Source organism: Crocuta crocuta, unplaced genomic scaffold, assembly GCF_008692635.1.
Source record: "Crocuta crocuta isolate KB4526 unplaced genomic scaffold, BGI_CrCroc_1.0 scaffold132, whole genome shotgun sequence".
Taxonomy (NCBI): domain Eukaryota; kingdom Metazoa; phylum Chordata; class Mammalia; order Carnivora; family Hyaenidae; genus Crocuta; species Crocuta crocuta.
In genome coordinates, this window is record NW_027528611.1 from 5,276,889 (window position 1) to 5,292,234 (window position 15,346).

At 43.2% G+C, this 15,346-nt stretch overlaps 1 protein-coding gene across 1 annotated transcript; it reads left to right on the plus strand.

The window, feature by feature from the left end:
• The first annotated feature begins 6,129 nt into the window (after positions 1 to 6,129).
• On the plus strand, positions 6,130 to 9,900 carry LOC144223991 (HLA class II histocompatibility antigen, DM alpha chain). The gene is made up of 5 exons (XM_077754798.1): positions 6,130 to 6,232; positions 7,779 to 8,063; positions 8,675 to 8,953; positions 9,186 to 9,314; positions 9,654 to 9,900. Exons 1-5 carry the CDS (start codon positions 6,145 to 6,147, stop codon positions 9,656 to 9,658), a joined length of 786 nt encoding a protein of 261 aa, XP_077610924.1. The 5' UTR covers positions 6,130 to 6,144; the 3' UTR covers positions 9,659 to 9,900.
• The last annotated feature ends 5,446 nt before the right edge of the window (positions 9,901 to 15,346 follow it).

Consider the following 15,346-nt stretch of genomic DNA (forward strand, 5'->3'; position numbering starts at 1 on the left):
TACTATCTGCACATTAATACACAGATTTAACCTCATATTTATGCCTCAGATGATCTCAGGCAAGTGTCAGGGATGCCATATGTTGAAGATAGCTGTATTGAGGTGGTTTTTGGTTCATGGTGACTCTCCCTTCTCTGGAAATAACTGATACATCGAGATGAATAGTGTGCCTGCATATACCTAATTGATCCAGAGGTGCACACTTAATACCACCTGAGCCAGTCAGATTGTCTCTCCCAGCAATGTGAAACTTGAAAGATGGAGGCTGGAGGTCTTCAAAGGTGAGGCATATTAATGGCAGCTCAACAGTTGCTGCTAAGGCCCGTGAGGCTCCCCTTCCTTATCCCTAGCTTATCCACTCTTCTTTTGATTTCATGAGCTAGTTGTTTCCCTCCAGTAAGTTGCCATTTTAAAAGTTAAGTTAGGGATGGGCGCCTGGGTGGCTTAGTCGGTTAAGCGTACGACTTTCGCTTGGGTCATGATCTTGCGGTTTGTGGGTTTGAGCCCCGCGTCGGGCTCTGTGCTGACTCCCAGCTCAGAGCCTGGGGCCTGCTTCCAATTCTGTGTCTCCCTCTCTCTCTGACCCTCCCCTGCTCACGCTGTCTCTCTCTCTCTCTCTCGTAGAAATAAAAAAAAAAAAAGTTAAGTTAGGGAAAGAGCACCTGGGTGGCTCAGTTGGTTGAGCATTCTACCCTTGGTTTCAGCTCAGGTCACAATCTCATGGTTCATGAGTTCAAGTCCTGTGTCTGTCTCTGCACTGGTAGTGCAGAGCCTGCTTGAGATCCTCTCTCTCCTCTCTTTCTGCCCTTCCCCTGCTTGTGCTCTAAACAAACTAACTAACTTAAAACTTAAGTTAGCGGCGCTTGGGTGGCTCAGTTGATTGAGCGTCTATTTCAGCCCAGGTCATGATCACAGGGTTTGTGAGATAGAGCCCTGCATGAGACTTTGTGCTGAGCATGGAGCCTGCTTGGGATTCTCTCTCTTTCTCTCCACCCCCCTCTGCTCTTTCCCCACTCACGTGCTCACCTGCACTCTTTTTCTCTCTCAAAATAAACTTTAAAAAAAGTTAAGTTAGCCAGAATTGGTTTCTACTGCCTACATCTCAAAGAACTTTATTAAATATAATAAATGGTTGCATAATAAAATTATCATGTCAATGTATTCAGTGTCTTATTACCTCTATGTTGAAATACATTTAAAAATAAAAAAAAATTGCTACTATCTAATTTACATTTGAAAAAAATTTTAAGGGACACTTTTGTGGAGAATACAGTTTGAGAACTGCTGTGGAGTTCAAGTGGAAATGCCTAAAAAGCTAAAAGTTAGCTATATGGGTAGTATGGAACTCAGGGCAAGATCTGAGCTCAAGGGGTAAATCTGGAAGATATCAGCAAATAGGTGGCTACTAAAGGTATGCCATCCAGGACAAATGTAACATAAGAAGAGCAAAGGTTGAGGATAAAACTCCAGGGAACAGTAAGTCTTAAGAAAGGAGTCCACAAAGAAGATGGAGAAGAGGACGCCAGAGAAGTGGAAGGAAAAACTAGGAGAGAGTTCCATTCAGGATGCCAAAAATAGATGATCTGAGGAAGTAGGGCATGGCCAACAGGGTCAAATGTTACAAAGAGTCCATTTGATTTGGCAACACAAAAATAGTGGTGAACAATCTCATTGTTGAGGGTTACGGATTAAATGGCAAGTGTTAAAAGTTGAAAGGTGGCAATTCACACCTTTTTCTGGAGATTCGGCATTGCTAGGAAAAATAAATGGGGGTGGTACTAGAAAGGGATAGGAGAGCTGTTAGACAGCCATGGCCTCCTGGATTTACAGGTGTCATTATTTTCAGGGACATTCCTATCTAATGACCAAAATAGACAGTGAGTTGCTCCTCTCACCCTTAATTACCACTTCCCAAACTAATTAGAGACTCTTTTTGAAATATCTGTTACGGAACTTGTTGGAGAGTCTTGACAGGAAGAAAGATTGCATAGAGGGAAGGGTAGTCATAACTGTTTGAACTTGGTACTATTTATACTGCAAGAGAAAAGAATTAACCACACCTCGCCAGAGTCTCGATGATGGGTGGTTATATTTCTGCTCATCCTGATCTTGTCCACACTCTAGTCTGTGGAGAACTTAGACCCTGTTGCCTCTTTCCTCCCACCCAGAGTAGTTGCAATGTCTGCTGTCCCTGCTCCTAGCCCTCCCACCCAGTCTTCTTCCTCCTGTTTCCCCTCAAATCTCCTCCCAAACAATCTGTTGTTATCTGGGCCACAATGTATTCATTAACCAATTGCCACCCTCAAGGGGGAATGGAGATCTTCTTTGGTTTATTTTGAGTCCCCCATCCCAATTCTGACCACACACACAGAACAGTGTTCAGAATTCTGTGGTATGGAGCGAAACCCAGCCTGCCACCTTTTACATGGTCCAAGATCTAAATGGTTGGGGGAAAAAATTAAAAAAAAGAATCATGTCATGAAAATTATATGAAATTAAAATTTCCGTGTCCATAGTCAAAAAGAAAGTTGAGAACAAAACTCCAGGGAATGTCAATGTTTAAAGAGTAACTGGAACAAAGAGGTCTACACGGGAGACTGAGAAGGAGATGCCCAGGAAGTGGGAGGAAAAGCTGGGAGGAAACCAGGAGCACAGCCATGCTCTTTCATTTACATGTTGCCTGTGGCTGTTTTCATGCTGCAGCTGAGCATACCAGACAGAGATGAGTGGCCCACAAAGCCTAAAATGTTTACTTTCTGGTCCTTTCTGGAAAAAGTTTGCAGACCCCTGGTTTAGACTCTAGGTGGCTGAGTGCTCCGTGTCTCCTCCTGTAGTCCTGGTGATGTCATAAACTTCATTTCTGCTTCCCCAAGGACCCGACTCTTCCCACAGCAGGAACTGCTGATGTGTTAGCCCATAAAGAGTGGGACACTGGGAAAATGTTCTGTTTTCTTGGAGTGTAACACAATGATTTCCAAACCCTATCCCAAGCCTGACACTCCACCCTCCCCCACCACACACATTCACACGTGTGCTCACATACAATATACACATTAGTGTTTCAGGCTATCCAGGAGGTCATACATAGGGCTGTTTTTGATTTTGGCTATTATTGGTGCTGTTATTTATTTTTCAGAACAGAGGATGGATTTTGAAAGTCTGAGAAATACTGATAGACCATATCCACGTAGATTAATTTCTAAGATTACTTAATTGCCACATTAGATATTTCTCACTGCGTCTTCCCCCACCCCTTCTGTCTTTCTCTCTTTTTCTTCTCTATTAGACTTCCAGCATATACAGTGACAGTTTCTTCCTCACCTCCCACTTACTTCTTAGCCCACCACAATCTGGAGTCAACTCCCACTACAACACTGAAACTGCTCTCAATACATTTGTCAACCGTTTCATAATTACCAAATCTAAGGACACTTCAGTCCTTCCTTGACTTCTGGGTAGCATTTTATTATGCTGACCTTGTCCTTCTTTATGGAACACCTCTGCTCTTCTGAATCTGATTCTTCCTTGTTCTTCTTTTTGCTGTTGTAACTATCTGGATGCCCCTGGTGTCACTAGATTCCTACAGAAGAATCCATTTCAGTGTACTGGTTATTTTCTGGTGTCAGTGCCACTCCCTTCTATATTGTGTTCTGGATGTTTCAGCCTAGGCATCTGCAAGGTATGTACTTCCCAAGGTATGTCCTAACCAGCTGGCTTCTTGTTAGATCTCTCAATAGGAGGCACTGGTGGGAGATAAGAAAGCAAGAGAAACTGAGAAGCTTCCTGCTTTAGTTACTAACAGAGTGGCAGTTGCTGGTAGATATGGCTGCAGCAAGAATGGGTGATTCTGGACTCAAGCCTTTGAGGTAGAGGAAGTACCTTCTCAGTGATCCAGCCTGGATGAAAATGGAATCCTTTCAGTAGGTTCAGAACCAACTATGATGATGTCTGTCCCAGGGCAACAGCAGATGTAGACATGGATTCCATGTCAGGGCCAATAGTAGCTTCTTATTTCTAGGTATTCCTCTTTCGTATTTCTGCCCCCAGATAATACTTTTTTTCTTTTGCACTTCTTGCCCTTTTAACATGTTTGGGACCAATTCTCTGTATTAAATTCTATCAGTCTGAAATACCTAGAGTGGCTCCATGTTCCTGACTAGATCCTGAATGGCAACTGGTAAGAGAATTGGGGTTGGAACCCATATAGACTTATGCCCTTGTGTCACTTCCCGATCCATCTGCATAGTCTACTTGCATGATTTTATCCACTGCTTCTGCTTCAACATTTGTGCTGATGACCCCAAAATTGAGGGTTTTCAGCACATACCTGAGATCCATACTGATATACCACATGCCTCCTGAGTGGTTCTACCACTGGAATCTCAGATTCAACATGTACAATACTGAACTCAATCTTTTCCTTTTTAAAAATATTTTTAATGTTTATTTATTTTGAGAGAGCGTGTATGTGAGTGTGTGTGTGCATGCATGCAAGCGTGCAGGGGAGGGGCAGAGAGAGAGGGAGGCAGAGAATCCCAAACAGGCTTCCATGCTGTCACTGTGGAGCTGACACTCGATCCCACCAACTGTGAGATAATGACCCGATCTGAAGTCAAGAGTCAAACACTTAACCAACTGAGCCACCCAGTATTTCTGAACTCATTCTCTTCTTCATCAAACCTTCTTCTAAGGCATTCTTTTCTATTTCAGTGTAGTCCATCACTGACCACCCACCCAGTCACCAATCTAGAAACCTTTAGTGTTATCCTTAATCCTTCTACTTGGTGAATCAGTAGCCAAGCCCTTTAGATTCTACCTCCTAATTGTCTGAATATTCTATTCCCTCCATCTCCTCTATTCATGATTTAATTCAGGCTCTTATCATTTCTCACCTAAATTATTGTTATATTGCTAAAAAAAAAAAAAAGGATAGTGTGTGGGTGTGCAACTTTTTATTTCCATGTAATATACTATACACTCTGACCAGAAGTTTTGCCTCAATTTTTTTTCCAAGCTCCAGTCCATCCTTTAAAATGTCAGGCCAGTTTTTCTATAAGTTAAAATAAGTGTGTCATTTCTCAGTTTTCATATCTCTAAAAGCCAGTCCCTCTTTGTGGTATAACATGGTTTGTGTGATCTGACCCCTGCTTGAATTTCTAGCTCGTCTTGACACACCCCCACACCCCACTACCAAACAGGGACACAATGAGTAGCCTCCATAACACTTATATCCGACCAAAGGAAGGAGCTCTGAATGCCTTTGACCTCCACAGACTTGAATACCCCTTGCCCTGGAATGTTTTCTCTTCCCTCATATTCTGCTGGTAAAATTGTCTTTCCTTTAAGATTCTTAGCAGCTTTGATTATGTTCCACCTATTCCTGCATCCTCATGAAGTTACTACTTTCAAAACACTTGGCACATTCCTATTTGAATACATTACTTGTTGTGTAATTATTTATTTATTGATCCCACCACTAGACTTTAAGCTCTTTGAACTCAGGAATACCCTTTATTCATCTTTGTATTTTTAGCACTGGGCCCAATACCAGCATTGGGCTGAGCGCACCAGGGGACCCATGACCCTAGCTGAAATCAAGAGCCAAATGCTCAACTGACTGAGCCACCCAGGCACCTATCCATGTATTCCTATAGAATGAATTAGAGCTAATGTCTGAAGAATACCTCACTGAGAAAGAGGAGGGAGGGCTGGAGAGAGGAGGAGGCGGGTTCTGAAGAGCCCTGAGAGTTTGCTTGCGGGAAGAGGAGCTTCCCCACCACAGCATTCTGCCAGGAGGTGGTGCTGCTCTGAAGAGTCCATCGCTTAGGTTGGACTCCTCTTGGCTGAGGTTGACAATTTGATACTAAATAGGGCTCCCCAGCAGGAGGCAGACATTCCTCCATTGTCCTCTCAGTCCGAGTACACACCCCATTCTGGCCTGGTGAAAGAGCCAAGTCTTCAGGAGGTTGCTGGCACCACGTCTCTCCCCAGCAACTGATGATGTTAAACCCTATGCTTCTGTGATTGGTTTTGCCAAATGACAAGGGCAACTATTGGAAGTAGCTGGCGGAACATGATCTGGGGGAGGAGTCTGGGACCTGGGTCAGCTGGTTGGTAGCTTCTAGCACACTGTGGTGTGAAGATATGGATCATGAGCAGAGGCAGGGAGCTGCACTGCTAAGGCTGTTCCACCTCCTGTGGCTGCTGCCCCACTCCTGGAGTGCCCCTGAAGGTATGACAGTACCTCTCATTGACTTCAGTCCTGACGGGTTAGAGCCTAGGGAGCCACCCAGAGCATTTGAAATCTTCTTTGCACTTGAAACCCTGTGCTTTGTAAGTGGTGGGAAGTATTACGGAGTAGTAGAAACAATACCAGAGTCGGGAAAGAGATCAACTACGGATGGATGGCAAACAATGTCAGGTGCTTTATATATTCTACTTAAGACACTTGAAGCAGAGATTATAATATCCATTTTACAGATGGGGAAAAATGAGACTCAGAGAGTTTAAGTAACTTGTTCAAATTCACACACTTGGAAAGTGGCACGGCTGGGATTTGAACAAAGCAAATATTCTTTCACTGTTCTATTTAGGCATCTATTCTGCATTCTGTCATCAATGCACCTTGTGATTCTTGAAAATTCTCTTAACTTTATTGGTCCTTAGTTTCCTTCTCTGTAAAGGATGGGGCAGAATGGAAAAATAATCTGGAATATCCCTCTTACTCTAAATGTCAATTATTCTAGGTCTTACGTACTGGGTAGGAAGTTTCCTGCTAGTGTGTGTGTGTGTGTGTGTGTGTGTGTGTGTGTGTGTGTGTGTAGGAATTCTAGCTGGGAGCTTCAAAGAACAGGGATTATTTTCTGCAACTCTCCGGTCCCTCAGTCCTGTCACACTGCAGGGGTAAAGGGTTGAGGGAGGTGAGGACGTTTTCAGAGAGGTCTGGTGCTGATGAAGTAGCTGAAGAGAAGTCTGTGGAGATCAGTTTTTCAGTTTATCATGTTGTCTGGGGGTAGGATGGGGCCAGTGTCATCTGTGGCTTGGGGAGGCCATGACCATCCCTTTACCCTCTTCGAAGACTAGAGAACCCATCAAGGCCCTTCACAAGTCACTATTGGTGGCCTTCTGTGAATTAGGTGAAGGTATCTTTTTTGGGAGGATGCATGTCTGTGCCAGGATGCATGGCTTGGCGAGCAGAGTGCAGGCTAGATTTCAGCTTCCAATTACTTCCTTGGCCAGATACCTCTGTGTAGTACACAAACACACAACCAACATTGTGACTCTGAATCTGTCACTTAATTTTTAAAAAATTTTTAATGTTTACTTATTTTTAATATATATAGAGAGAGGGAGGGAGGGAGGGCCGAGTGAGAGGGAGATGCAGAATCCGAAGCAGTCTCCAGGCCCTGAGCTGTCAGCACAGAGCCAGACATGGGGGCTCAAACCTACAAATCAAGAGATTATAACCTAAGCCAAAGTCAGATGCTTAACCGACTGAGCCACCCAGGTGCCCCAAATGAATCTGTCACTTGAGAAAGTACACCTATTGTACTTTTTACAGCTTTAGACAGTTATCCTTTTTATGGGCAGGGGAAGTTTTGGAGAGGTCCTGTAATTCTTTCTTCACCCCCTTTGGGAGGGAAAGCCTAAATAAGAGGACACAAGAAGGGGTTATACCCCAACACTACGTCCTCCGTCTGAAGCATGACTTGCTGTTTTCTAAGCTAAAGAGGAGAAGGAGACTCTCACTTCCCTGACATGCTCTGTCTCCTTTGCAGCTCTTACTCCAGTGTGGCGGGATGATCTGCAAAACCACACATTCCTGCACACGATGTACTGCCAGGACTGGAGTCCCAACTTCGGACTCTCTGAAAGCTATGATGGAGACCAGCTTTTCTCCTTCGACTTTTCCCAGAATACCCGAGTGCCTCGCCTGCCTGAATTTGCTGACTGGGCTCAGAAGCTTGGAGATACTTCTGCCATTTTCTTTGACAAAACATTCTGCCAGGCTATGATCCAGGAAATAGGACCAAAACTTGAAGGGCAAATCCCTGTGTCTAGAGGTCAGGGGTGTCTCTGGGGGTGGAGGGAGGGGCTACATTCTTAACCTCCTCAATGTATACAGTGAATTATTCCCTTTCACACCAGCTCGCCCATCTAATGCCTTCTGGGTCTCCCCTTTCCAACTATGGTCTGCACTCTGTTTTTGTTTTGGGGCAAAGGCATGTGCCTAGAACATAGTAGGTGTTCAAAACTATTGAACTTGATGAACGCAAGAGGGACCAATTGATGCTTACTGAATATTAGAGCTTGTATTGGCTATGCTCAGTAGGATGGAAGGGGAGAAAGAAAGTATCTGATGATCTGCCTGTGTTCCAATAAGAAGATAGCATGTGATCAGATGCCCATATGAGGTTTAGACAGAAAGTGCTGCAGGGAATCAGGGTGGAGGGTCCCAGGATGGCCTGGGTCTGACTCTGCCTCTAGGTTCAGGTCTGGGTCTTGCCTAGAAGAAGACCTCCCTCAGAGCCCCAGCTCCTTCCTCATCTCTTCCCCCAAAGCCCATCCCCCATTCTGTCTCTGCCCTCCCCTCTGTATGCCACTTCCCTTCCAAACTCAGAGGTACCATCTAAACTAGTTACTTCCTTCCCTCACGCCTCAATCCTCCCACCAGGGTTTCCTATTGTTGAGATGTTCACGCTGAAGCCCCTGGAGTTTGGCAAGCCCAACACGCTGGTCTGTTTTGTCAGTAATCTCTTCCCACCCACGTTGACGGTGAACTGGCAGCATCATTTGGACCCTGTGGAAGGAGTCAGGCCCACTTTTGTGTCAGCTGTAGACGGATTCACCTTCCAGGCCATTTCTTACTTAAACTTCACACCAGCACCCTCTGACCTTTACACCTGCATGGTAACTCATGAGATTGACAGCTACACCGCAATTGGCTTTTGGGGTGAGAACCTTCTCCCTGGAAGCCTGATTCCTTTTGGGGACAAAAAAGGATGGACCCATGGGAGGGCCTTCTTTCTCTACTTGGATCCTGTTTAAATCCATTCTCACTCTGGTCAATCTCAACTTTTTCATGCCTCCGTTTCTCCTTTTTCATCCTAGATGCCCAAGTAATTCACCGGGGTTGGGGCCTCACCGATCAGGCTCCAGGCTGACATGCTCCCCTTTTTCCATAGTGCCCCATAATGCGCTGCCCTCTGATCTTCTGGAGAATGTGCTGTGTGGTGTGGCCTTTGGCCTGGGTGTATTGGGTATCATTGTTGGCTTATCCCTCATCGTCTACTTCCGAAAGCCTTGCTCAGGTGGTACGTCAGGGTGTCTGGAGTGGGTGGGCCAGCCATGGGAGCCCCAAACAGCGCTGCTTGTGAAGGCATGCCAGGGCCATCTTGTGGTTGAGTGGGAAGGCCTGTATTGGACACCATGGACATCCTCCTGGATGGGTTCTGGTTACACACACACAGTTACAAGTCACAGGCGTGACTGAGTGGGAGATGGGTGATTTGGGGAGTTGTACGAGAGGTGCTTGGAGATGACTTGGGGACAAAGAGAGATCAACTTCTGTGGGATACATGGCAGGCAGGGAGGGGTTTTTGGGGAGGGGGGGGTTCCCCTGATGGTTTTCCTCCATCCTTCTCTCTCCTCAGATTGATTCTTCCTGACCAGAGTCTGGTGCCAACAGCTTCGACCGTGCATGCAGGGGGAGCTCAGGTTTCCCACATCCTGCCCAGGATCTCTCATCCTCAGAGCAGGAGTCCCTGGGATGCCCCTGGGGGATGTGTGGGCATGTACAGGTTTCTCAGCTGGGGGCTCTGCTGTCACCCAGAGTGGCTTTCCTGTCACGACCACATTCCTTCCCACTTCAGGGCAATAAATCTCATTTCTTAATATTGAGTGGGTTGTCATTTCGAATTCAACATGCCTTAACGTGAACGCAGCTTGCCCTCATTAGGGAGGGGAACGGGGAAACCCCTAGCTCCTCAGCCAACTCATGTTCCCTGGTCTCAGCACCGTATGATGGCTTTTACTCCTACCAGTTTGTGCAAAATATGGAACAAATGAAGGCAGAGCTACTTTCTGACAATCTATACACAAAACAGTGGAGAAAGCTGATTGTGGATTTTTTTTTCTTTTTCATTTTACTGTTTACGAAAATGCTTATGGCTAGTATTGGCTGCCTTGAGAAGTATGTAACTCCCTTCAACCTTTACCATAGCTGGGAAAACGGGAGCTCAGGAGTGGGAAAAAAAAATCAGCTTTTAAATGTTATTCTAACTCAGTCATGTCGGTTCTGTGACAGCTGTATATTCAAGCTCCTGAAGTGAGGTGTGAACAGCCTGGAAGGGCCCATAGTTCATGTATCCCTCCAATGATTTGTTCTTTGGCTTGAGTGGATCATCCAAGGAGAACTGTGGTAGATGTTGCTATGAGCAGATAGTGGGGGTGAGGGACATGTGACTACTGGTCGTAAATTCCATTGCATACGCTTTCTTACTGTCATATTACTTTGCATCTTGCTTTCCTCAGGGCCTGGGAGTTGCTTTGGAGGAGGGGGTGGAATTAAAGTCAAGAGTGAAATTATTCTGGCATTGGTCAGAGAGTCTGTTCTTCACATTGTACCAGCATCTAATCTAAGGGGAAATATCCAATTCCCAGGAATTGGCACCTCCTCCAAACCATCTCATTTCTTTCTTTTCTTTTTTCCTTTTTAAAAAAGTTTATTTATTTTAAGAGTGTATGTGTATGAGCAGGGGAGGAGGGAGAGAAGGAGAGAGAGAACCTCAAGTAGGCTCAGTGCTGTCAGCGCAGAGCTTGACGAGGGGCTTGAACACACAAACCTGAGCCAAAATCAAGAGTCAGGTGCTTAACTGACTGAGCCACCCAGGCGTCCCTAAACCATCTCATTTCTTTAAAAAAGTTTTTTAATGTTAATTTTATTTTTGAAAGAGGAAAAGAAACAGAGTGCGAGTGGAGGAGAGGCAAAGAGGGAGGGAGGCACAGAATCTGAAGCAGGCTCTAGGCTCTGAACTGTCGGCACAGAGCCAGACATGGGACTCAAATCCATGAAACGTGAAATCACGACCTGAGCTGAAGTCGGACACTCAACTGACTGAGCTACCCAGGTGCTCCTAAACCATCTCATTTTTAATAGCAGCATGCCTACTTCTTAAGAGTATGCTCTCAAAAATCAGACTGCTGGGAATCCATTTGTGACTGTAAAAATTTTACCTGTGTGCCCTTGGGCAAGTTACCTAACCTCTCTGTGCCTTCATATTATTTTCTCTGAAAAGAGTAATGATAACTGGGCTGTTGTGAAGCCTAAATAAGTTATTATCTGTAGAAGGCTTAGAATAGTGTTTGGCACATGGAAAAGTTGCTCAATAATTGAGCAAGGATTTCCACAAGGAATTTTGCATCATCATTGAGTTTCTCTTTTCTGGAACCTATGTTCAAGTATTGCAGTTTCTCTCTTTAAGATATTTTTCTTTTTCTTTTCTCTTTACCATTCTACATCTGTCTCTTATTGCTTTATAGTTCTTCCTGATTTCTGTTTTCCAACTTATCCAGAGGTCCAGTCAAGTCTTCAAACTGCTTTTATTATGCTGTGTAACTTTAGACAAGTCACATCCCCTCTCTGGACCTCAAATTCCTCAACTGTGAAATGATAGGCTTGTGTTAGATGCTGTCTGATCAAACATTTTATGATACTGTCACTTGCAATCCTCGAGAAGCATTGGAGACCCTCTCCAAGGTCTCTGGTGTCCCTTTTCCCAGCAGGAATCCTGTTTTTGAAGGAATCCAGTTTCATCGCTCTTTCTTGACAGTATCATGTCTGTGTTCACCTTAGGGCACTTGTCCAGGCTTTTCCTCTCACTGGAATACCTTCTGCATTCTGCTTCCCTTGTTCCCATTTTAACCAACTCCAACCCAAGTTCCACTCCTTCCAAGAACATATCCCTAATCCTGTAGCCTTTTTTTTTTTTTATGTTTATTTACTAACCACACCCAACGTGGATCTTGAACTCAAGAGCTCGAGATCAAGCGTCCGTCTCAGTCACATGCTCTTCCCACTGAGCTAGCCTAGCGCCCCTCCTGCAACCTTAACTGATCTTTACTGAGATTTTTCTAAGACTTAATGCGCTTCACCTCAGACTATGCTCTCAAGGACATGCTGCCTTGTTTCATATGTAATTTTTTTTCACACAACTAGCTTGTAATTTATACAATTCAAGGATCATAAACAGTTTATCCTTTCATCAGCAGACCAAGGTGGTTCTCATTTTCCTTTATCATCACTAACACTTGAAATTATGTGACTTTCAAATGTTGGTAACTGGGTTGATGTAAAGTGGTATTTCCTTTTAATTTGCCTTTCTTGTGTTACTGCTGAGACTGGTCATCTTTTCATGGGTTTCTCTCTATGTGAGTTGCTGATTCATATCTTTTGTCTATTTTTAAAATTACATTTTCTTGTCTTCTTGTGAATTTGTGGGGATTTCTTATATAGTCCATGTAACATTTTTATGTCAGTATAAATATTGCAAATGTCTTCTTCTAGTTTGCTGCTCTTCAGTTAAATTTGTACATATTCCTTCCCTGAATGGAAATATTTATTTATTATTTTAAAATTTAATTTATTTTTTAAATTTACATCCAAGTTAGTTAGCATATAGTGCAACAATGATTTCAGGAGTAGATTCCTTAATGCGCCTTACCCATTTAGTCCATCCCCTCCCCCAGAATCCCTCCAACAATCCTCTGTTTGTTCTCCATATTTAAAGGTTTCTTGTGTTTTTGTCCCCCTCACTGTTTTTATATTATTTTTGCTTCCCTTCCCTTTTGTTTTGTATCTTAAAGTCCTCATATGAGTGAAGTCATATGATATTTGTCTTCTCTGAATGACTAATTTCACTTAGCATAATATCCTCTAGTTCCATTCATGTAGTTGCAAATGGCAAGTTTTCATTCTTTTTGATTGTTGAGTAACACTCCATTGTATGTATGTATATATATCTATCTATCTTCTTTATCTACCTGAATAGAATTATTTAAATTTGACAGTAAGAACGCTCATGGTTTGTGTTTTATGATCTTAAGAATTTCTTTCCAACCTCAAGGCAGTAAAGTTACAATTTTTGCTGGAATATAAAGTGATAAAATGATAGACAATTTTCTTGATTAGGATATCTTACAAAATTTTGGACCAATTTCAATATATAATGCTTGAGAAGTTATAAAGAAATAGTCAAATGTCTGGTAGCAACCTTTATTCAGTTACTAACTCACAAAATTAAAATCACATATTTTATAACATATTATTGTAAGGATATTGCTGTTTCCACTCATATTGAATGAAACAATTTTAATTTTATTCTTTTAATGTATTTTTTGATTTTGTGAATGACTTCCAAATTCTTTTATTTTAGAAAATAATCTATTTAGGGGTGCCTGGGTGGCTTAGTCGGTTAAGCGTCCGACTTTCGCTTGGGTCATGATCTCGCGGTTCGTGGGTTCGAGCTCCGCGTAGGGCTCTGTGCTGACAGCTCAGAGCCTGGAGCCTGTTTCAGTCTGTGACTCCCTCTGTCTCTGACCCTCCCCTGCTCACGCTGTCTCTCTCTCTCTCCTAGAAATGAATAAAACATTAAAAAAAAAGAAAATAATCTATTTAAACTAAAATAGACTCCAAAAAACATTCCATTAATTTCTCCCTCCAGTCCCACAACCAGCAGTCTGTTCTCTGTATCTATAAACTCTTTTTTTTATTTTTTATTTTTTAGATTCTGCATATAAGACAGATTATTTCTTATCTGTCTTTGTCTGACTTACTTCACTTTGCATATTCCCAGGGATTTTATACTAAGTTTCCCTGTGGGCATGGATTTGTCTCTGAATTATTCAGTCCATTGGCTTGTCAGTTCCTATGTCAGTATCATATTGTTTTAATGATTATGGCTTTTCTTATGTCTTAATATTTGGTAGGGCTGTTTTCCATGTCTTCATCACTTCACCTCTCCAAAAACCCCATTTTGCCATTCTTTATCAAAATTGTCTAAAATACTCATGGGTTTGATTTCCATGTACATTTTAGAATCGCTTTATCAGATTCTTCCCAAATCTTGCTGTGATTTGGTTAGGACAGCATTTAGGTTAGTGGTATGGGGAGAAATTGGCTTCTTCATTATATTAAGATGCCCCATTTGTGAATGTGTCTCTTCACTTTCTGAGGTGTTCATTTATGTATTTTAATAAAGTTTCCCCTTTTATCCATAAAGTTCTTATACTTTTTAATGGTAACTGCTACATGTTATGGTTTTTATTACTATTGTAAATGGTTAGCAATATTCAATCATTTTCTAACTGATTAGGAGGAGTATAGGATTTAGAATCATAAATCCTCAGTTCAAGTCATGGTTCTGGGTAAATCTGGACAGTCGCCAGCTCCCTCTGCCTCCATTTTCTCATAGTTAAAATGGAGATAATAACACTATTCAAAAGCTGTGGTGTCGAATGGGGTAGAATATCTCCTAGCCCCTCAAGTAATTTGGCTGAAGGATGGAAGGATGATGGGCTAGTTACAGTAACTGCAACCCCAAGGTTAGGGTCTGGAGCAGTGAATTTTTGGTAGAGGAGGGGGTGGGAGAGCAGAGGTGAGGTGGGGCTGGGTAGAGGCGAGGTTAGACAGATTGGGAAGTAATATTAGCAATCCTGGCAGGGTGCAGGTGTGTATACTTTTGAGAAGACACTGAAGGATGTCACAAATATGGTGTCACACTATTGGTTTTCGATTGCAAATGATTGGTGGGTTGACAAATTTTTGAGTTTATAAAATTGAGGCTTGAGTTAAAACATCTGTCCAGAAGAGGAAGCTGAGAGCTTACAGGGAGCAACATAAGGAAGTACCTAGAAGTGATTTATTGTTATGGCCATACTCTCAGGAAGACCACATTTGTGACTTCCTCCAGTGTGTAATGCTAGCGATGTTATTGTGGCCTGCTTCCGCTTTAGCCAAGTTGGGCTCCTGATAGACCCCTGACAGCACCTCATAAAATTGCCAAGCTTGTGGAGTTATATGCCAGGACTATGGTGCCAACTGCCTTGCTCTTCGGAACATGACTCCAGCCCAGTATTCAGTGCTCACCTCCGGGGGCCCTCAAATGGGGAGGACTCCCTGTCTACCATGCCCTCAATGATTTCTTTTTTCTCTTCAAAGTACAGTGGTCTTATTGCTTAGTTTCTTTAACATAAATTCTTCTCTTTACAGATATTTGTTCCTACTCCCGAACTTACCTAAGATCAAATGAAGTGGGGACTGAGCCCATATCTCCTAGCTGGGCGTTGC

Excerpts from the sequence above, each read along its gene's own strand:
- LOC144223991 (XM_077754798.1), top strand. The coding sequence starts at position 6,145 with ATGGATCATGAGCAGAGGCAGGGAGCTGCACTGCTAAGGCTGTTCCAC. Across the intron at positions 6,233-7,778 it reads CTCCTGGAGTGCCCCTGAAG|CTCTTACTCCAGTGTGGCGG; the intron begins GTATGACAGTAC and ends TCTCCTTTGCAG. Across the intron at positions 8,064-8,674 it reads GCAAATCCCTGTGTCTAGAG|GGTTTCCTATTGTTGAGATG; the intron begins GTCAGGGGTGTC and ends TCCTCCCACCAG.